At 40.3% G+C, this 22,257-nt stretch overlaps 2 protein-coding genes across 2 annotated transcripts in view; one reads left to right on the plus strand and one right to left on the minus strand.

The window, feature by feature from the left end:
• The window catches only part of HNRNPLL (heterogeneous nuclear ribonucleoprotein L like), a 38,430-nt gene extending 26,648 nt beyond the window's left edge, over positions 1 to 11,782 (minus strand). The window contains exons 1-2 of the mRNA XM_054509686.2: positions 11,267 to 11,782; positions 502 to 620 (exon numbers count right to left, since the gene is read on the minus strand). Coding sequence (XP_054365661.1) covers positions 502 to 620; positions 11,267 to 11,455 — 308 coding nt within the window. The 5' untranslated portion in view covers positions 11,456 to 11,782. The remainder of the gene's footprint in view (positions 1 to 501; positions 621 to 11,266) is intronic.
• GALM (galactose mutarotase) overlaps positions 10,576 to 22,257 on the plus strand; it is a 104,427-nt gene continuing 92,745 nt past the window's right edge. Inside the window, exon 1 of the mRNA XM_064572135.1 lies at positions 10,576 to 11,092. Within this exon, the coding sequence (XP_064428205.1) occupies positions 11,080 to 11,092 (13 nt within the window). The 5' untranslated portion in view covers positions 10,576 to 11,079. The remainder of the gene's footprint in view (positions 11,093 to 22,257) is intronic.

Below are 22,257 nucleotides of genomic sequence, written 5' to 3' on the forward strand. Positions count from 1 at the left end.
TACTAAACACAAAAATAAAACAAACTAGGATAAAACACTGACTGCTCATCGTCTGCATAAGAACTCAGCAACACACACCTAAGCAAATAATGCCTATCCTTAATCTACCCACTGTTATTTGCCTATTAATTCTTAAATATTCCAAAATAAACAACAAAAAATCAGTTTTTAAGTACCACTACTTAAAACTCTGAAGACGAAGGGTGTTATCAACTCATTCAAACATTAAAACAGTGCTTAACAAGGAATCATGGACTCATTTGAAAATCAGATGAAAGATGACATAATCTATTTTACATAAAACCTGGCTGAGGAGTGTGAGGTGATCATGGATCCAAAAAATACATCCATGCATCATCCCAGAAGGTTAAAAATAAGAGGCTTAAAAGAAATACAGAGGTTCTAAAGAAATAGTCACAGGCAAGCAATATATACTATGGTTAAACATCAAGGCTTTTACCATACTGTTCTCAATCTGCATGAAGTCCCTATGAGCCTTACCATATTGTCCCAAATTTCTCCAGAGCCTCCACAAGGTCTGCTTCCACCACAGATTCACAGAGTCCTCGAACATGGACAACAGGTGAAACAGAAACTTTATGATGACTTCCACCTGCCTCCTAGCAAAAGAAAATAATTTCTAGTTAAAAACTTTAGAAGTCTAAATTGCATCTTTAGTAAATTCAATTCTGCATTAAAAAGCAAACATTAAAAAAAAAAAAAAATCCAAACCAAATTGCATTCACAAGTTAGCAAAAGGACCTGAGAATAAAATCATCAATTAAATGTTTGGCATGAACATTTTGATTTCTCAAAAGGGAGTATTCTCTCTTAAAAAGAAGTACAACATTAAGTTAATAACTTATTTCAACTTCAATAAAATCTCAGAAACAAATTCAGCAGATACAGAGTATGCTATGACTGGAATTATATTTTATATTCATAATTTCATAGTTTCACCTCCATAAAATAAAAATCTCAAGTAGTCCAAATGAACAAAAAGTCCCAATTTAAAATGTTTAATATAAAGATTGTAAACTTTATTTATATCCTCCTTTGCCCTTGTTTAATTGGTTATCTAGTCCCACTATAATTTGAAGCTTTTTTTTTTTTTTTTTAAGATTTTATTTGTTTATTTGAGAGACAGACAGATAGTGAGAGAGAGCAGAGCAGGGAGGAGAGGGAGAAGCAGTTCCCTGCGAGGAGGGAGCCCGACATGGGAAAGCACTACACTTGACAGCTTAAATTTATACAAGGTACCATCTCTATTGATGAACAAGTAACACTCAAAAATGCAAGCCTTCCAGGGCTTTTACGGAGTACTGTGTATCTCTGAGTACTCCTAGAAGGCAGTTTTAATATAAGTATATGGACTACATATGAGAATTACTTTGAAAATGAAAATAGGTCTCTCATTTACTTATTCAACTTCTATTAAGACAAAAATCTGTATTTACAACTAGCTACTGGGCATCTCTCTTATTTCACTTCAGAAATGACTTCCACATACGATCCATATACACACACCAAAAAAATCTATTAAATGAAAGGTTTTTTCCTCCTACAGACAGACAAAAAGCACCAATATTTTACCTTTAAAACTTAATCATTTTAAGAAAGTTAAATCTCTTTATGACTATTTTAAAAGACTCACCAATTTCTCTTTACTATAAAGACTATTAGAAAAATATAACAGTCCTGTGCCCTGCCAATAAAAAAATTACATCATGGCTTAAAGAAAAGAGCTGGAAAAAAAAAAAAAAGAAAAGAAAAGAGCTGATTTAAATATGTAAAGCAACCATGGGACGACTATTCTCTTACACTACTGTCAAATTCAACAAATAAATTCAGTCCTCTGCAAATACTAATTCAATAGGTGGAATTTCATTTGAATTGCTTATGCTGAGTCTTTTCTATGGTCAAGCAGATATTCATTACATGCCACTAAGTTTGAAATGAATCATTCTGATTGTACACTATGTAACCAAACACTCTATTAACAACCTTAACAAATGAGACTCTACCTAAGTGAAACTCAACAACCAAATGTGCATTATCATTAAGCTACTAAATATAACTGGACAACAATGCAGGAAAAGAGCTCTAAATCACACCTGAAAACTTAATTCCGAACACATATTTAAACAAGTTTTACTCTAAAAACAATGAGACAACAATAAACTTCAAGAAATAAGTCATCTCAGTTGATCCTTAGAAATCAGCTGGTGAAGGTAAATGTGCAGAAGAAAACTACATTGGCCAAGACTCTTCAAAAAGTTAGTATAAAAAAAGTGGAAGATTTTAGATTAAGACTAAAGAGAGACAACAACCAAAGGCATTACTTGAGTCTTTATTTTATAATAGATAAAAACTGCTATAAAAGACATCTTAGGGACAACTGGAGAAATTTAAATACAGACAGGATATTATATTATGTAACAGAACTATTTATTGTCTTAGGTACCATTATGATAATGGTAATGTTTATGTGAAAAGAATATCCTTATTCTTAGGAAAGCTGGGATATTTAGGGATGGATTGTTACAGTGTGTACAAGTTACTTTCACAGTTTGGGGGGAAAAAATGTATATAAATATAGATATACACATATGGAGATAAAATCCCAAATGGCAAAATGTTAAAAACTGCTGAATCTAGGTGAAGGGCATATGTAATTGAATATTTCACATAATAAAAAGTTGGGAAATTATTTTACTATATAATATTTAAGGCCTACAATAAGGTATGAAGAACAGTATAAACAGTCATTAACTCACCACCCAGTTTAATAAATAAAACACTACCAATCAGCTGAATATATCTCCTACCTCCCTTCCCATCGTGGATAACCACTATCTTGAATACAACGCTAAAAAATATGACTATTTTTCAAATTGGTCTTCTCACAAAGAAATGGATTATAGGACCAATTTTTTAAAATCCCTCAAAAATATCTGATATTAATATATTATTATTTAATTTTATTTCCTAAATGGAACAGTTCAAGACTTAAGTCATTCTTCAGAAGCTAGAAGCTATTAAATGCAAGCAACATGGTACTTAGGGGAAGATACAATTATCTCAACTTCAAGGCAGAGAACATATCCTATTCCCCTTGTATTTTCCTAATTCCCACTCGGTGAATATGCCATTCATGAGTTTATCTACCTTGATATTTCTCTAATCTTTATATTATGTCCCCTTTTCCTGAACTTAAAAATTTTTTATCCCTTCTAAGTAAAAAAAGAAAAAAATCCTAGGGTTGTTTCCAAATATAAATCTAATATATTAGTGATATCTTTTCAAACAATATTTTTACCACCCCTTTTGCCCCCAATATTAAAAGTTTTGGGGTTTTTTTTGTTTGTTTGTTTGTAGAGAGAAAGAGTGAGTGTGCACAAGGAGGGGAAGGGAGGTAGAGGAAAAGGGAGAGAGCATCTTAATTTAAGCATGCTCCATGCTCAGGGCAGAGCCCAACGTTGGGGTTCAATCGTGACCTGAGGCAAAATCAAGAGTCAGATACTTAACCAACTGAGCCGCCCTGGCGCCCCCTAAAATTTTTCTCAAATCAGTATTTTCTTATCTCTACCTATGCTACATACTGGTGGTAAGAAATCTGAAATCATCTGTACTTCTTTTACTTACCCTAAAATTACCTCTTTAAAGCATCATCCAATTCCTAAATTGGTGACTAAATCAGTATTATTTACCCCATCCATGTATTAACACTTTGATCATGTCTTCGCCAGTTCAAAAAGTTTTTTTTAATCTTTTCTCATACAGAAGCCCAAAGTCCTTCCATTTCAAATATTTAGTTATCTAGGCTCCCTCCTGATCTATTTATACTGATTACTTATCAGACTAAAAACAATATTCCAAGTGAGCACTTAGCAAATGAAGGCATGCCTTCACTTTACATATACTTTTTTTCTTTTTTAATTACTCTATCCCTTCTTTAGGCAAACTTTGTCAACTATAATGGAGGCATTATTTGGTCCCCTTTGCAGGCTATAGACCAGTCTAGTCATAATCATTCCAAACTCCCAGCCCCTTAAAGGCTATCTCAAGGACCAACTCTAATAATACCAACTTTAAGTGCTAATTTTGACTATTGCTGATTGAAGACCACACTCTTCTGAAGAGAAGGGAAGCTCAAGAGAGTATAAATGAAGATTCTGAGAGGAATAAGGGCCCATTAGATAAAGAAGATGTGGTGTATACACACACACACACACACACACACAATGGAATATTATGCAGCCATCAAAAAATGAAATCCTGCCATTTGCAATGACATGGGTGGAACTAGAGGGTATTATGCTAAGCAAATTAAGTCAATCAGAGAAAGACAATTATCATGTGATCTCACTGATATAAGGAATTTGAGAAACAAGGCAAAGGATCATAGGGGAAGGGAGGGAAAAATGAAACAAGACGAAACCGGAGGAGGAGACGAACCATAAGAGACTCTTAATCTCAGGAAACAAACTGAGGGTTGCTGGAGTGGAGGGGAGTTGGAGGGATGGGGTGGCTGGGTGATGGACATTGGGGAGGGTATGTGCTATGGTGAGCCTGTGAATTGTGTTAAGACTGATGAATCAGAGACCTGTACCCCTGAAATAATGCATGTTAATAAAAAGAAAAAAAAAAGGGCCCATTAATGTCTCTTCACATAGTAAAGCAACAACTGTAAACCAGTAAAGGCCAGGCACAATGTCCTTATTAGGCTTTTCTGTTTTCCCGACATCTCTATACACAACACATGCTTAATAGCACAACACATGCTCAAGAGCAAATGAACAGCCTTCTTCTGCCCTCTTACAATTACAGGATTAAAAAAGACCAACCTCAAATTCAATAATTCATACCCCAACACCAGACACAGAACCAATGCCAAGTGATTATCCAGCTTCTCCTTACACACCTCCAATGACAAGAAACATACTACTCATGAGACAGTCCATTATATTTTTAGAAAATTCTTCATAATATGCACCCAAATCTGTCTCTCTGTAGTTTTGTACCCAAAATGGCCTTTGAAGTCAGACCAGCATTTGAATCTTTGGACACTTACTGGCTCACTGATCTTAGGCTAATTACCTTTTCAAGCCTTGGTTTCACTATTAAAAAAAAAAAATCCGTATCATGTAAGGTTGCAGTAAATAAGTGGAACAATAAATATAAAATGTCTAGCACAGTGCAAGATGTAGTTATTTAGCAAGGGTTCAAGAAATATTAAATGGTGCCCCCTGCCCTTATCTACATTTCCCTCTTCTAATGATAACCCTCCAATTATTTGTAATGATTACTCAAACCATACCTAAATATACCCTTCAGGCTAAATAGCCCCAGATTCTTCTGTCATTCCTCTTATAATGTGATTTCAAGTGTCTTTTCCATTCTGGTAATCATTCTCTGGATGCATTAGAATTTATCAACATTAAAAAAAAAAGAATTGGGGCGCCTGGGTGGCTCAGTCTGTTGAGCGACTGCCTTCGGCTCAGGTCACGATCCCGGAGTCCCGGGATCGAGTCCCGCATCGGGCTCCCTGCTCGGCGGGGAGTCTGCTTCTCCCTCTGACCCTCCCCCCTCTCATGTGCTCTCTCTCTCTCATTCTCTCTGTCAAATAATAAATAAAAATCTTTAAAAAAAAAAAAAAAAGAATTTATCAACACTATACCAAGAAATGAGTACAGTATTTCTAGAGATTTAAGGTTATCCCTTTTATTTGGGTTGTTCATACAAATGAAGAAAAAAGGTGTTTTAAGGGACAGCTGCGAATATTTTTTAACTCACACTATGCTTAGAGTGTTACAATTTTTCTTATTAAACAATCATATCTCTTTACTTCTTCTACTTTTTTTTTTTTTAGAGAGGGAGAAAGGGGGGCGGGGAGAGAATCTTAAGCAGGCTTCATGCCCAGCATGGAGCCCAACATGGGCTCGATCCCACCACCCTGAGATGATGACCTGAGCCAAAATCAAGAGTTGGACACTTAACCAACTGAGTCACCCAGGCACCCGTTTCTTTTTTTTTTCCTAAAGAAACAATACAGCAGATCCAAAATACGGGAAACCCTTTAATTTTCTTATTTAAAGTTTTTAGATACACTTGATCACATAACAGAGCGAAGATTAAAAAGAACAGCCATATGATTCAAATAACTTTTTAAAAAACCTTTGCTCTTGGGGCTCCTGGGTGTTAAGCATCTGCCTTCGGCTCGGGTCATGATCCCAGAGTCCCGGGATCAAGCCCCGCATCGGGCTCCCTGCTCAGTGGGGAGTCTGCTTCTCCCTCTGACCCTCCCCCCTTCCATGCTCTCTCTCTCTCTCAAATAAATAAAATCTTTAAAAAAAAACTTTTTTTAAATTAAAAAAAAATTTTTTAATTAAAAAAAAAAAAAACCTTTGCTTTTTTGCTCATGTAGTAGAAATTATTTGGTTTTGCCTACCCAGAACCCCTTTCCCTTCTCCTGATTAAACACATACACACATACACACACGCACCTGGAACTCTGTTACTCCACTGGTATTCTCAATCACACAGTCATGCCTGACCAATTTCAGAGGTAGCCCAGTGATTAGTTGCAGGGAGAGAGAAGATAAAAAGTGTTGATCAGAAGGGATACATACGGACACTGGGGAGAACGGTGTTCTCCACTTGCTAGCTGTAAGAATGTAAGTCTAGGGGCGCCTGGATGGCTCAGTCGTTAAGCGTCTGCCTTTAGCTCAGGTCATGATCCCCAGGGAATGGGATCAAGCCCCGCATCAGGCTCCCCGCTCCTCGGGAAGCCTGCTTCTCCCTCTCCCACTCCCCCTGCTTGTGTTCCCTCTCTCGCTGTGTCTCTGTCAGATAAATAAACAAAAATCTTAAAAAAAAAAAAAAAAAAAAAGAATGTAAGTCTAGCTTTATAACTACAGAGAGGAAATAGAGCATACAGAATCAAGTCTCAATGACATCATCTAAATCCCTAGATCCAGCCATGCCTGAAACCACTGCCACAATTTGGCTTTCTCAGTTACATGGGCCAATAAACTCCCTACCTCTGCCAACTTTTTGTTTTGCTTAAGCTCACCTGAATTGTTGCTGTGGCTGCAAGTACAAGCTTTGAAAGTTGTATTCAATTCATAGAGGCAAAAAAAAGCACTAAATGACGTAGAATCACAGATTTTTAGATACGGAATTTTTTTTAAACTTTTATATCTCCATCACTGAGAACAGCACCTAGCACACAAAAAGGGCTCAAGTATTGTTTTTTGATGAGTGAAGAGATCACAGTGATCATCTAATCCAACCTTCTCATGTGATCGCCGAGTTCCAGAGAGGTTAAGTCACAAAATATGTTGGTAGCAGATCCAAGACACCTGCCTTGGTTGGGCTTACGGCTCTATTAGCAGCTCTTTTCACTGTATGTACTAACACAAAGAAATACAGTGACTTGTTAAAACCGAAAGATAGTAAAACCTATTACTTTTCACTTCTTTCCTAATGCCAAGCCAGAAAATCCTCACTCTATTGCAACAGCTTAGCTAAAGGAGACAGAGAACGTTATTGCTATAGAAGCCTCGAGACGCTGGCACTTACCTCCAGGGCACACATCCTTTAACTTTTTTATTGCCCAGGGTGTAGTTACTATGCTCACTGTCAGCCTCTTAACTTTTTCCTGTGGGAGTTAAGCTAACAAAGTGACCCCCTCTCATCTCCCATCCCATAGTCATCCAATAAGCCATCATAATATCCCTATGCATCTCTGTAATTCAGACCCTAAAAGTATAGAAGTGTATCTTAAATTCAAACTAGATTTTCTACCTAATACATACCATTAGAAAATCCTAGGATCTACACTTTTATCTTGGCATTTTGCCATCTTGTGAGTCTATTTATTAAAAGTTGAGAAACTTAAATTTTCACCTCATCAGCAAACAAACCACTTTAACAACCTGATTTGCCTGTTTACTCACTGGCAGAATAGAATAAAAGAAAAACTTGAAAGTCTCCAAAATGAATTAGCACTCCATAAATCTTTATTGATACCGGTCTTTATAAAAGCAGATCTTTTCTATGTAACCTCCCGATTTAATTCCTCAATTGGTTTTGCCAAGTAAAACCCTAATATTTGGAAGTCAAGCTGCTTTCTTAAAAATAAGCAGATACAGAAATTTACCATTAATATGATCTTGAAGGTCCTGCTAAATTTAAGAACACCACTCACTCTATGAGAATAAACTGTATAATACATAGCACAAACCTCCATAATCCAGCTTTGTTCAACAATGCAGCCCAGTGAATCTGAAACACTCTAGGAATTTTTGATCTTCAAATTAAGTGCCAGAAGCCATAAATTTGAAGTGTCTTATTTCTCATATCCAACCTGCTAATGCATTTCTTTTTTTCTAACTCATTTCTCTATACACCTTAACACATCATTATCATTCACAATGATCAACTCATCTTTAAACAGGGGCATTTGTAAAAACACTACTTTTCTTTTTTTAAAAGATTGATTTATTTGACAGAGAGCACGTAAGAGGAGCGGAGCAGAGGGAGAGGGACAAATAGCCTCTAAGCGCAGAGCCTGAGTTGGGGCTCTATCTCACAACCCTGAGATCAGGGCCTGAGCCGAAATCAAGAGTCAGATGCTTAACTGACTGAGCCATCCAGGCACCCCAACACTGCTCTTCTTAAATACTCACTTTCCTCTTTAAATCTAATACATTATTAAAGCACTAGTGGAAACTTAATTATCTAAAGCTAAATAATATAAATTTTTGAAGTCTTACTTTGCACCTTACAAACCTCCAACTGGAGTTGAAAAGATTGCTTATCATTGTACCTAATCTGCATTTACTGTTGTTTAACAGTTTGACCACAAGGTATTTCTTCCCTGGCTGGACTGGAGGACAACTGAGGTTGAGCCAAACTCATTTCGGTTAGATGAATTACCATATTTCTGGCTGATGACGCACTAGACATTAAACTTCTATCCAGGGAATGCCTATCCTAATAAAATTTTATTATGTACAGGTTTCCATAGTTGCAATAATTTCAAAATAGTACCAAAATTTACATGAATAAAAAGGTTTAAAACAGGAAAAATAAACCTTCATTAGATTTCACAGTGCAGTATTGGTTCTACAGTTAAATAAAAGCAGTTCACTCTCTCCTAAGAAACAAAACAACAGTAAAATAAACAAAAATTAGAATTTATAACTCAATCTGCATATAGTAGTTTCTGCTTGGGTAATTTAAAAGCTGCATTACAGTAATCACTGAACTACAACTTCAGGTATGGAAAGGTTCAACTTTTATATTTTACAGACTAAGCGAACTCAAGAGTAGTAGTTAACGGACTTTCCCTAAGGCACATATTGTATGTTAGCTAAGACTTCTGACTCTCCCCAAGCCCTGCCCAGTGCTATTTCCACTGCCAGATACAATTCACTCTGGATATATTAATTATGTATTATTTTCTTCCCAACATCCAAAATAATACTATTGCCTTAATATCTAATCTATTATTCAAAAAAATTTTTTTCATAAAAAGATTAAAGTATCTTTTCAAGACACTTAAGGGAAGACATTTCATGCTACTACACAAAAAACTTAGAGGACTTTTGGCAAAAGAAATACACTGATCCATTGGCTCCATCTAAAATATCAGTTACAATATTCCTGCTTCCAAATTCCACAGTGGAATTGGCTTTGAACTGAAACTTTAAGAAAACATGCATTTCTTTTATTCACATGCCCAAGCTACATTTTGAATATTCCAAATACCTAGGCACAAAAATCAAAAGCCATATCTAGCCATAAGGAAACATTTATTTTTTTTTAAAAAGATCTTATTTGACAGAGAGAGAGACAGTGAGAGAGGGAACACAAGCAGGGGGAGTGGGAGAGGGAGAAGCAGGCCTCCCGCCGAGCAGGGAGCCCTTGTGGGGCTCCATCCCAGGACCCTGGAATCATGACCTGAGCTGAAGGCAGACGCTTAACGACTGAGTCACCTAGGCGCCCCCATAAGGAAACATTTTTTAGAGGAAGAAGAAGTTCCTTTATTCTAATGTGTTGAAACCTACCTATGTGTCACTGTTTCATATTTGGAAACTCTTAACACTGGGGACTACTGACCTGAATTTTTTACATAAAAATTCAAACAACAGCTAAAAGACTTATAATTTGCCTCTTAATACTTTTATTAAACATTCTAAGTAGAATATACGTGTACAATTTCTTAAACTTCAGGTAAAGCTTCCTTTCAAAAAATCACAATTAAAATGTGATAAATGTTTAAAGGTCATCTAAGCCATTAAGACATCTTAAGTGCACCAAAAAAGGGCAAAAACTTTTGCTTTGCTTTGTTTCCTTAAAGTCTCTATGCAACTGAAGCTGAGTTACTACTACTTGCTGTGGATAAGACGATTTTCACATTCCTTCTGCCTCCAGCTCACATTTCTGATAAGAGCAACAAGAATGCAGGAATGTGTGTTTAATGCAGTTCCGAGTTCAGTTTCTCCTTTCGTGGGGCAAATTTGGAATAAAGGGTCAATGAACAGCTGATACGATTTTAAGATTCGTTTTATTTGAAAATAAGGCTGGTGTTAACACCTACCAACAATTTTTTTTTTTTTAATCGAAGAGCTAAAATCTGTACTGAGCAATAATCATAAAACTGGGTAGCAAAGCAGGCACGCCATGCCTTCCAAGAGTAAAAATTCTGAAATTAAACCTTCAGGGGAACTAGGGTGTGAGCGCCAGAGCGCAATTTGTCATTCGGTTACGGCTCTGCTCAGGACCCAGACGAAGAGAGACCCCGGGGGAACCCACGCAACCATCCTGTGACCGAGACGGGCGCGCGGACGCTGCGGCCACAGGGGCAGAAGGGAGAGAGAGGGTCGTCTCGACGCCGGCCAGCCGCCGGAGGAGTTAAACTAACAAAGAGCTAATCGCGCACCAAAGCCCCCCCGAGCGGAAGCAAAGCCGCCCCGCCGCCCCCGCCCGGCTACCCTCCCCAAGTTCAGGGCCGGCAGACAACTCGCACGCGGGGCCTGCAGCCAGGCCGGAGCCGGGTTCGCGGTCGGGATGCGGGAACCAGGTAAGGCGAAGAATAAAAGCCCTAAAGAGAGGAGCCGGCGCTTCCCGACCGGGTCAGCGCAGCAGCAGAGGGAAACTGGGCGCGCGGAAGGCCCCGGGGCCGAGTCCCCGCCGCTGGGCCCTGCCTTCCCGAGGAGCCGCCAGGCACAGGGGACGGGGCGCCGCGCTTTGTTACCGGCTGTGAGAAGCTCCGGCCGCCGCCGCCGCCATCGCCCCCGCCCCGGGGCGTCGCTTCCCGGCGGTTCTCGCCTTCCTCGGCCGAGTAGTCGATCTCCCCCTCCTCGGTCTTGAGGCGCTTGGCCTGGCTCTCGTACTCGCGGTCCTCCTCGTACGTCTCCCTGGGAGAGGATGAGGAGGAGGACATGGCGGCGGCCGGAGGGACCGGCGGGCTAGCGGGTGGGGGTGGCGGCGGGGCGCGGGCCTCGGACGCCGCCGGCCAGTCCCCGCCACTGGCCGAGTCTCTTCAGCGAAGGTCTGCGCTGCCGGGCCGGCCTCGGGGGCCGGGCGTCCAGGAGCCGGGTGGGTCGCAGGGAGCGGGCGAGATGGGGGGGGGCGCCCCGGGAGGAGGCTCCGGAGCGGCCGCTCCCCTTTATTACGGAGCCAACATTCAGCCTCTCCCTCCTCCTCCGTCTCCGCTCCCAGCTCGGGGGAGCGAATCTAAGGATGGGGACGCGACCGTGGCTTCCGGTCTTCCCTCCTCCCCTAATCCGCTCCCCGCCGCCCAGGCCGAGCCTCCGCCCCCGCCTTAGCAGCCGCCGCGCAGGATCGAATCCAGCCGCAGCCCGCGGGAAGCGCCCCTCAGCCTGGGTCCTGCTCCCTATTGGCAGGGGGAAAAGTCGACCAGGCTTCCAATTGGCCGGAAGGACTGTTCGTCAAGGGCCGCCCGGCTCGGCCTCGCCCCCCTCCCTGCGCCTTGTGAATTCGCCGCTGGCCAGCGAGTCCCGAGCGCACAACGCTCGCAGCGCGCTGCCCGGGAGCCGTTGCTGCCCGGCGGCCGTTAGCGCTGTTGGACTCAGCCGAAGGCAGGCGCGGAGTGAACCCCCGCGGGCGGTGAGGCGTGCAGTGGAGCCAGGGCTGCGGGTGTTAACCGCCCTCCCGCTAATTTAAATGCTTTTTATTACTTCTCTTCAGAAGAGGATGAGGAAAACCTCTAAAATCCCTGCAGATAGACCTCGTACAGCCCTTAGAACTACAGAGGCTAAGCGGAGAAAAGGGTTTGGAACCATGAAAGTAGCCTTCTCCCTATGTTGTGTTCAAAATCTGATGAAAGTGGGTGCACTGTCTTCCCGCCCCTAACTAGATTTTCGAGAACAGCAGTCAAGATGTACATTTCGCAAGGTGCAAGTCTGAAGAAGACGCTGCACGGGGGTGAATGTCAGTTTAATCAGTTAGCACCCATTTGTCATCTAGACCCCTCTTTCCTGACAGTTATAGGGGACTGGTGTGTTTAAGTTCCTGCTCCAGTTAAATGTGTTTTAAATCTTCCATATAATACGTCATCCTTCATCCCAACCCTTTCCTTTCGGGATGATCTCTTTATTTCACATTATCGTTTATTTTTGAAAGATAAAAAGCCTAACAAAATTCTGTTTGTCCTTCGGACCACAACTCACTTCCTCCGTGGAGCCCTGAGGACTCTTCCAAGCTTCTAGCTGCTTTCTCTTTTTCCAGCAGGGCCCTTTATACTTACCTCTTAGGGTGTTCTGTTTTAAAGGCTAGAAACGCTTGAAGACGAACTGTGCTCTTTTTCACCTTTGCAAATCCAGTTCCTGTGCAGATCCCTGGCACAAGTTAGATACTCACTTGAGTGGGCTGAGGTCCTTGGGAAATAAAAGTCCAGTATCTTTCAGGAAAGAAACTAGCAAATCTAACACAACCTAACTACCCTCTGTGACTTACCCCTTGGAGGACTGCGTTGGATCAAGATGCCTTACGAGTTTCCATTGTCCTTATCCCTCAGATGCTCCTCTAAATGTGGCTTTTTCCTAACTGTGTATGTGGACGGTTTCCTCCTCCCGCCTCGTTCTCCCTCATTTCCAAAGTTATTTCTTCCCCAAAAGCCGTTTTTATTTATTGCTGGCAGTGCTTTAACATACACTATTTTGTACTTTGTAATTTACACTGCCTGTCATTTGGGGGGGGGGGGGAATTGCAAGCTTTTCACAGCACCATAGAGCTTATAATCAAATTTGTGTGCAGCTGCAAGTGTACGCTGACAAAATAGAACTAAAAAAATTTTAGGAATTTATTTTTTAAATTAAGATAGAATGGAAGTGGACAAAAGAAATATCCAAGAGGATGGGGCGCCTGGGTGGCTCAGTTGGTCAAGCGGCTGCCTTCGGCTCAGGTCATGATCCCAGGCTCACATCAGGCCTCACATCAGGCTCCCTACTCAGCGGGGAGCCTGCTTCTTCCCTGCCTGCGGTTCCCCCTGCTTGTGCTTGCTCTCTGTCTCTAGCTCTCTCTAGCTCTCTCTGTGTCAAATAAATAAAATCTTTAAAAAAAAAAAAAAAAAAGAAAAAAAGAAAAGAAAAACATCCAAGAGGGAGCTGCAGTGCCAGCTACATGAGGAAATATTACTGGCAGAGCATTGGGAAGAATGAGAAGAGCCAGAAGGAAGGCCTTATCCAAACTTTCCAAATATTTTATAGTGATGGTGAAAATATTAAATTCTCAAAGGCTACCTCCAACTCCTAGATTATACCAGGTTAAAATGGGATTCTCACATTTATCCATAAGGAAACCAAGCCTTGCCAAACATTGTTGCTATACTCAGTGTTTACTAACAGAAGGCAGGTAATTTTTTTTTTTAAGATTTTATTGATTTATTTAACAGAGAGAGACACAGCGAGAGAGGGAACACAAGCAGGGGGAGTGGGAGAGGGAGAAGGAGAAGCAGGCTTCCCGCTGAACAGGGAGCCCGATGCGGGGCTCGATCCCAGGACCCTGGGATCATGACCTGAGCCGAAGGCAGACGCTTAACGACTGAGCCACCCAGGCGCCCCAGGTAATTTTGATAAATAGAATTTAAGTTTAAATTCTAAATACTAAGTATCAGCATGAAACTTAGTTCTTTTTTGGAATAGCTCCAACTGTTCAATAAAAAAACTGAAGAAGTAAAGCATAGAAAGCATGTTTAAAGGACACAGATCAGTAGGTTGACCATGGGTTATCTGTGAGCTTGTTGCTGATAAGTTGTTCAGTGACAATAAGTCCTTTGATAAGGAAAATGATAGCTAGCTCATCACTCTACCATGAGAAGAGCTAAAGGAGGGCATAAATTATACTCTGCATGATTTAACTTAGATGGGATAAAGAAATTATACACCACCCAGGAGCGAGAAATGCCTAAGAAACCCAGAAACAGCTCCTAAATGCCACGACCATCTGGAATTTCTGTTGCACTGCATATAGCCTCAGGCCTTTGGCTGATTGTCTGGATGCTTGATTGGATTGGCTGCTCTTGATTAGGCTAAGAAATGGCCATGAACTACCATTGCCACAACTCAAAAGTGGATTCAGGGGCTCTACTAGAGTGGGAGACAGGTCCAGAGCAGCCCTAGGGAAATTGATAGTCAAGGTCCTTTATAATCTAACCCTGAGTTTCCCTTTAGTTTTAAATCTCAGGGCCAACTCTGTTAATTTATAAGATAGTGTGCTAGGTGATGAAGGGACCAGAAAACTGTAAGAGATGGTCCCTGCCTTCTCAAAGTTTGCAATCAAGTTGAGGAAACAAGGCACATATAATATACATGTAATAATAACAGCCATTTACAGTGTGCCAGGCACTGTGCTAACCGTTATACGGGTCTGTCAGCAAATTCTGACAGAAGCCCTCTAATAGGTGTTATTGTTACTATGCCCATTGTACAGTTAAAAGAAACAATCCAGGGGCGCCTGGGTGGCTCAGTCATTAGGCGTCTGCCTTCGGCTCAGGTCATGATCCCAGGGTCCTGGGATCGAGCCCCTCATCGGGCTCCCTGCTCCGCGGGAAGCCTGCTTCTCCCTCTCCCACTCCCCCTGCTTGTGTTCCCTCTCTCGCTGTGTCTCTCTCTGTCAAATAAATAAAATCTTAAAAAAAAAAAAAGAAAGAAAGAAAGAAACAATCCAGGAAGGGTTAAGGGACCTGCCCTAGAGACAAAGTAAACCAGAGTCAGAATTAGAATCCAAGCTATCTGATTCCAGAGCCAGTACTCTTCATCAAGAAGAATGATTTAATTATTGTTTTATTTTTACTGCCATGAACACAGATCTTAAAGTCACTTATCATGATACCAGTTTATTCCGTAATTTCTACCAGGGCTATGCAGCTGTAATTCTAGAAAGGAGTGAATAGATTATAGTTTTCACCATTTTTGTTGATACAAGGAAATTTAATTAGCTTCCATAAGAAATTACAAATTAAGCTGTTTTCATGTTCATTTTTAAATTTAATTTCTATAGAAAAGGCTCAGAAATCATGAGAGAAGTGTCTCTATTTTGTGATGGATACATAATTTGAACAACTGGAGATACAAATTATGAACTTTTCATACCCAAACTCAATTTCCAATATTGCGGCTATTTCACTGAATATACAAAACGTTGTTTCCTGCCTCAGCTCTTGCAAAATCAGGTAAATAAAACCCTTATGCACACCATGCTCTTGAGCCACATTTCCAAAGGATTGAAACCATAGAGGTATATTTTAATTAAGACCTGTTTTAACACCAACAAAGTCCATTCAGGGACAAATCAATTAGTTCCTATGCAACTTTGTCAAATCCAGAGTGTATTTGTGATGATACCACTTCTGTGTTTGACAGAGATCCCCAAGAAAGGGCACTGTGGTGCTGTACCCAAGCTAGCCCTTTTAATTTGATCTACATTGGGTTTGTTATGGTGAAAAGAAGCCACTGGTTCCAAGAGGATGCACCCTGTAGGAAGTGCCCTGAGCACTATTCGCTCGCTGTGTAGTCAAGTGTAACCACAGTGGTATTCTTTTTCAGGTACTATCATCATGCACATCTGCTTTGGGGCTAGAACTGCCACCATGTTTGGCCTCTTTAAAAAAATAACAATTTGTGATAAATCAGCAAAAATAAAATAGATTTACCTTAGAGGACTAGCTCATCTACCAAATAATGACAGGTAAAATTCAGATTCTTATTATCGGTGATAGCCACTTAGTCTTAGAAATAATACTTAAATTATTTCCACTTCGCTCTAACTCCTGTGAATTGAGAGTGTTTTAGACATCTTTAAAAATAATTTTAATAAGCAAAAAGAGTAAAACCATAGCATTTCTATCCCCAGATGAGAGTAAATAGAATTTATCAAAGTAAATTCACCTTACATATGAAAATATAGTGAAACAAAATTAACAAGTAGTTGCTCACACTTACAAAACGGTACTAAGTGCTACCAATGATTCCCAATTGTGTAGAACGTAAAATAACTGGGAATGATCAGTAGTACTTAATACCTTTTTATTGTTAAGTATGAGGTCTCGGTTCTTCTTTTCTTTTTTAATTTGAGAAAAATAAAAATTTCTTGGAAACACCCCACTTCATCCCATCAAGGAAGTTTCTTTGGTAAGCAAGTTACTAATTCACCCATTCTTTCCCCATCTTTTATGCTGGGACAACTTTAAAAATGACAAGGAATACTAAGATAAAGATAAACTAGGTTTTTTAGGCCTCCTTTTTTTTTTTTTTTTTTTTAACCTTTCCTATCTTTAGCTTTCTTGGCCTGGCAATGTCTTTTCATTCTGAATATGTTAGGGGACATTTGAATCAAAAGGAATGGATTTTTAACAGAATTGTATAATTGTTTCTCTTGATATAATGTACGGTCCCAAACCATTGTGGCACTTTCCCCACCATCACCCCTATGACCAGAAGATCAATAGACTACCTGTATTTTAAGACAAGGACAGTGTTTTGCCCATGCATCCTAACCACATGTCAGCTCTTGAGTTTGGCTAGACCTGTGCCATCCAATGCAATGGCCACTAGTCACGCATGGCTATTTACATTTAAATTAGTTAGAAATAAAAGAAAATGCAAAATTCTATTTCTGAGTTGCACGAGTCGCATTTTAAGTGACCAGTAGTCACATGTAGAAGCAGCTGCTGCTTTGGACATGCTGGACTGGACTGTAGCCTAGAGAATGGCTGTATTTCTTTCATCTTTGTGTCTTCATCACCTACAACATTGTACATAGTAGCCACTGATGAGACATCCGTTGGTCTGAATTAAGCTCCTCTTTCTCGTAGCTCAAGAAAAAGAAGCCCATAAAACATGTAAGCTTTGCAAGTTATGTCTATGTTTTTGTCTCAAAGATTGATCTGCAATTTGATTTGCTCCTCACCCATACTTGAAATGAGATCATTTAAAAGATGTAATTACATTTTTCAACCAAGCTCATTTTGTACACTGGATGTACCAAAATGTGTATGATTTAAATTTGTCAATCAACCAATTGTATTAAATGAGGCACATCTAATGAAAGATTTCCTATTTTGAATATTTTTCAAAAGTGAAAATTCCTTTCACAAAGTAGTCATTCTCTGATTTACCTTTAAGAATGCCATTACATGGGGGCACCTGGGTGGCTCAGTTGTTAAGCATCTGCCTTCAGCCCAGGTCGTGATCCCAGGGTCCTGGGATTGAGTCCAGTATCGGGATCCTTGCTCAGCAGGGAGCCTGCTTCTCCCTCTCCCACTCCCCCTGCTGTGTTCCCTCTCTCGCTTGTGTCTCTCTCTCTGTCAAGTAAGAAATAAAATCTTAAAAAAAAGAAAAAAAAGAATGCCATTACATGAACATCAGAATTTGCACTGAATTGAAAATTAGGCAAATAAAAATAGTATTCTTTAAAGGTGCTATCATAAGCATCCAATGTTAAAAGTTTGTAGGATAAATTTACTATTATTACTAATTATAAATAAATAACCAGCACTGCATAGAACTTTACTATATACAAAGTAGTTTCACATACATTGCCTTATATGATTTTCACAGAAACTTTATGAGGTAGACAGGGCAAGTCCTTACTGTCTCCATTTGGTCATGTTCAGAAAAACTAATATTTTGTCTCTAAATTCCCATCTTCTTTCCAGTATACCAATGAGGACATAGGAACTATTTATGGTGATTAGATTGGAGTTGGAACTTTAATTTTTCTGCCCTATTTGGATGGAACTACTTTCTTAGGAATATGATTTTTAATTATATATAAATACATAACATATACTATATATAAACACCTGTTCAGAGAAGACCCTCAATAAATATTTGCTAAATAAATCAGTGATTACATGCATCGTCCTGAAAACAAAGCTGACTATATCAGTCAAAGTTCAGTTGCAGAGAACAGAATTCATTCCAGTAAGTTTAAGCCAAAAGTATTAAAATACTTAAAGAATAATTGAGAGTATTAATGAGATGATTCTCTTTCTTTCTCTCTCTCTTCTTTTTTAGGGAGAGCGAGCAAGTTGTGGGGGAGGAGCAGAGGGAGAGAGAAGGAGAATCTTGAGCAGGTTGCACGCGCAGCGTGGAGCCCAATGAGAAGCTTGATCCCACGACCCTGAGATCATGACCTGAGCTGAAATCCAGAGTTGGATGCTTAACTGACTGAGCCATCCAGGCGCCCCCAATTTTGCATCTCTAAAATTTTAGAGCCACCCAAATGATGCTGATGCTGCTGATATGAAGACTACATTTTGAATACCAGAGTTTTAGATAAGTCTTCTCCAACCAGGCCACCCAATGAATGGAGTGTGCCAAGGCAATGATTCCCTTAAACCCTTGGGACAGTTAGGTGAGGCAGGTGCATGCAGAGCCTCTAGGTCAGTTGGCCCCAGCTCCCATCAGTGTGTCATACAAGTACTAATATTTTCCACCTGTGCTGTGATGTGGGAAGCATTGTGCTCTTTGCATAAATATATCCGTCATTGAGTCTTTGTCAAGTATTGGCCAATATGTGTACTCTCTTTTGGAATCTTTTATTAGTAGCAAAAAATTTTTTTAAATGTTAACTATTCTTGCAACAAACGTAGAGAACTAAAGATAGCTTGGGATGCCTGGGTGGCTCAGTTGGTTGAGCATCCGACTCTTGATTTTGGCTCAGGCCATGATCTCAGGGTCCGGGGATCAAGCCTAACATCAGGCTCTGCACTCAGCATGGAGTCTGCTTGAGATTCCCTCTCTCTCTGCCCCTCTCCCTGCTCACTCTCTCTCTAAAAATAAGTAAATAAATCTTAAAAAAAAAAGTGAGAAGTAAGATAGCTATAATCAACTTACATATCACCAAGTCAACTCTTATAATTAAGATTTACAGTGAGAAAAGATAGTAGTGAGGGACCTGGGTGGCTCAGTTGGTTAAGAGTCCGACTCTTGATTTTGGCTCACATTATGATCTCAGGGTCATGAGATGGGGCCCTACATTGGGCTCTGAGCTGGGCATGGAGCTTGCTTAAGATTCTCTCTCCCTCTTCCCCTGCTCTGCCTCCACCCCCCATGCACATGTACAGTCTCTCTCGCTCTAAAAAAAAAGAAAAAAGAAAAAAGATCTAAGATGGCTTCAGCTCTTCTGCCAATGACATCAAAATGACCATAGGAAGGGAGAAGAGAGAAAGTCCATCTGCTTGATTGTTTCTATAGTGTGCAATGCTTTTTTGCAGAAAAGAAGTGGAAATTTACAAAAACAATATTTAGAATTGTTTCTTCCTGAATACCAATATATACATCTGCAATTTAAAGTTGGGTTTTTTTTTTTTTTTTTGGTTCTACAGACAGTAAGGTGTCTGTAGTGTTTAAAACACTAGTCGTTTTAAATTAGGTGAGGCAATAGTTCTACCTAGACAAATTGAGTTCTTGTCACAAGCAGCAACATTTCCACCACTCCTTATATCCCTTCTCTGCCCCCAACTTCCCATCCTTATCAACCAGCTAGAAGTGGAACACTAAGGGTGTATTTTGTTGGGTAAGAAAAAGAGAGAATTTTGCAGCCATAGCCTTACATGGAGAGCAGCCCTGTGTGCCCTATGGTGTAGGGTTCTGAATGGTCAGTAGCACCATGGCTATTATATGTCCAGGGAAGGGAGGTAAAGAACTGAGATCACCAAAGATAAATTTCACCCACTTCACAACTTTAAAAGATTAAGTCTGCCCAGTGTTGTTGTGGGGAAGGACAATTGCCAATCACCTCCAGATTACCAAGCTCCAGCCTTACAGATTCAGATAAAAGAGAGAAAAGAATGTGTTAAAGAAGATAAATGATCTTGGAGTGGTGGCTGGCTCAGTCAGTAGAGCATGTGACTCTGGATCTCAGGGTCATGAGTTCAAGCCCCACACTGGGCACAGAGCCTACTTTAAAAAAAAAAAAAAGACATAATCTAGAAATGAAAATGGGTTGAAGCATCAGGTCTGTATTGACTGCTATTTACTTTATCCCTGGTATTTTGAAGGGATCTAGTTATAACATGCCAGACATTACAATTCAATACTGAGACAGATTCAATGATTCACAATCCAGTTGACATCATTGCCACATTGTGAAAGAATTGATTCTCACTCTTTTTTTATAAAGATTTTATTTATTTATTTGACAGAGAGACACAGTGAGAGAGGGAACACAAGCAGGGGGAGCGGGAGAGGGAGAAGCAGGCCTCCCGCTGAGCAGGGAGCTTGACGCTGGGCTCCATCCCAAGACCCTGAGATCATGACCTAAGCCGAAGGCAGACGCTTAATGACTGAGCCACCCAGGCGCCCCCTTACTGTTTTTTTTTTTTCAAAGATTTTATTTATTTGAGAGAGAAAGAGAGAGAGCACTTGAGCAGGGGGAGGGGCAGAGGGAGAGAATCCCAAGCAGACTCTGCACCAAGCCCGGAGCCCGAATGCGGCTGGATCCCACAACCCTGAGATCACGACCTGAGCCAAACCAAAGAGTTGGACACTCAACCAAATGAGCCACCTGGTGCCCAATTCTTACTTCTAGACACCCACAGCTATATCACCTCTCTTCTGCATTTTCAGTTGGTCTTACAGCCACCTGACTAAAAACTACATTCCCATTCCCCCTTGCAGCTAGGTGTGGCCATGTGACAAAGTTCTTGCCAATGGAATAGGAGTAGAAGGATGGTGGAATTGCTGCATCATTGCTTAGAAAGAAATTGTTTGCCCTCCATGTTCTCTCTTTCCCTTCCCACATGCGGGAGAACACAGGTGGGACTGAATCAGCTTCCACCGTACAGAACACTGTAAGAGAAGGCAGGGCAACAAGGTCCCTCGGTGATTTTTATGGAGTAGAGCCACTTCCCCAGCCTGAGCCACGTACTTCCAGACTGTTACATGAGAAAGGCAAACTTCCATTTTGCTTGTGTGCCTTATTTGGGGATCTCTTGGTAATGGCAGTTTCTAGTCTAGACCTAACAGATCTATGTCAGACCCCCCAGGGAGGGAAAACAGGATTCCTGGAAACCGCAGCTTGAAAGAATACATATTCTTTTATACTTTTCAATTTTGTGCCATATACACATATTCCCTAGTTATTAAAAATTCATCAATCAATTCATTAATTTGTTAGTACCTTTGTATCCCAGTTAAATTAAACAAAACTAGTATTATCTTACAAGAGAGTGTTTTTTCGTCCTGGCTGAGAGAAAGAGGCATGTTGTTTGTCCCTAGATCTTCAATATCTTGGCTTCTACCACCAACTTTAGCAGATACTCCTAGAAGAATGTGATAGTGGGAGCAACAATCTAAATCATTAAGTATGGTGATAACTAAGAACCAAATGCCACATGAGTACTAATGGTTTCATGGGAACACAATACTTTCTGTGCTGTCATCTCTTTCCCTCCCCCACTTTGCTCATTTGTTTTGTTTCTTAAATACCACACATCAGTGAAATCATATGGTATTTGTCGTTCTTGACTGATTTCGCTTAGCATTATACTCCCTACCTCCATCCACGCCATTACAAAGGCAAGAGATAATTTTTACCTTCCCACTATAGTCATATCATCAAAAGAAACTTTATTTAGATGATTGCAAAATCATTTTTAAGGAGGCCAAATTGATATATGATTCAGATGGGGAAGAAGGACACAATGACCCATTAATAGTGGACATGATTCTCATTCTGCAGAATGCTTCCAGGAGCTAGCCCACATTCAGAATTACC

This window comes from Mirounga angustirostris, unplaced genomic scaffold (assembly GCF_029215605.1).
Source record: "Mirounga angustirostris isolate CCGP_5_RB_7025 unplaced genomic scaffold, mMirAng1.0.hap1 SCAF_10, whole genome shotgun sequence".
In the NCBI taxonomy this organism is placed as follows: domain Eukaryota; kingdom Metazoa; phylum Chordata; class Mammalia; order Carnivora; family Phocidae; genus Mirounga; species Mirounga angustirostris.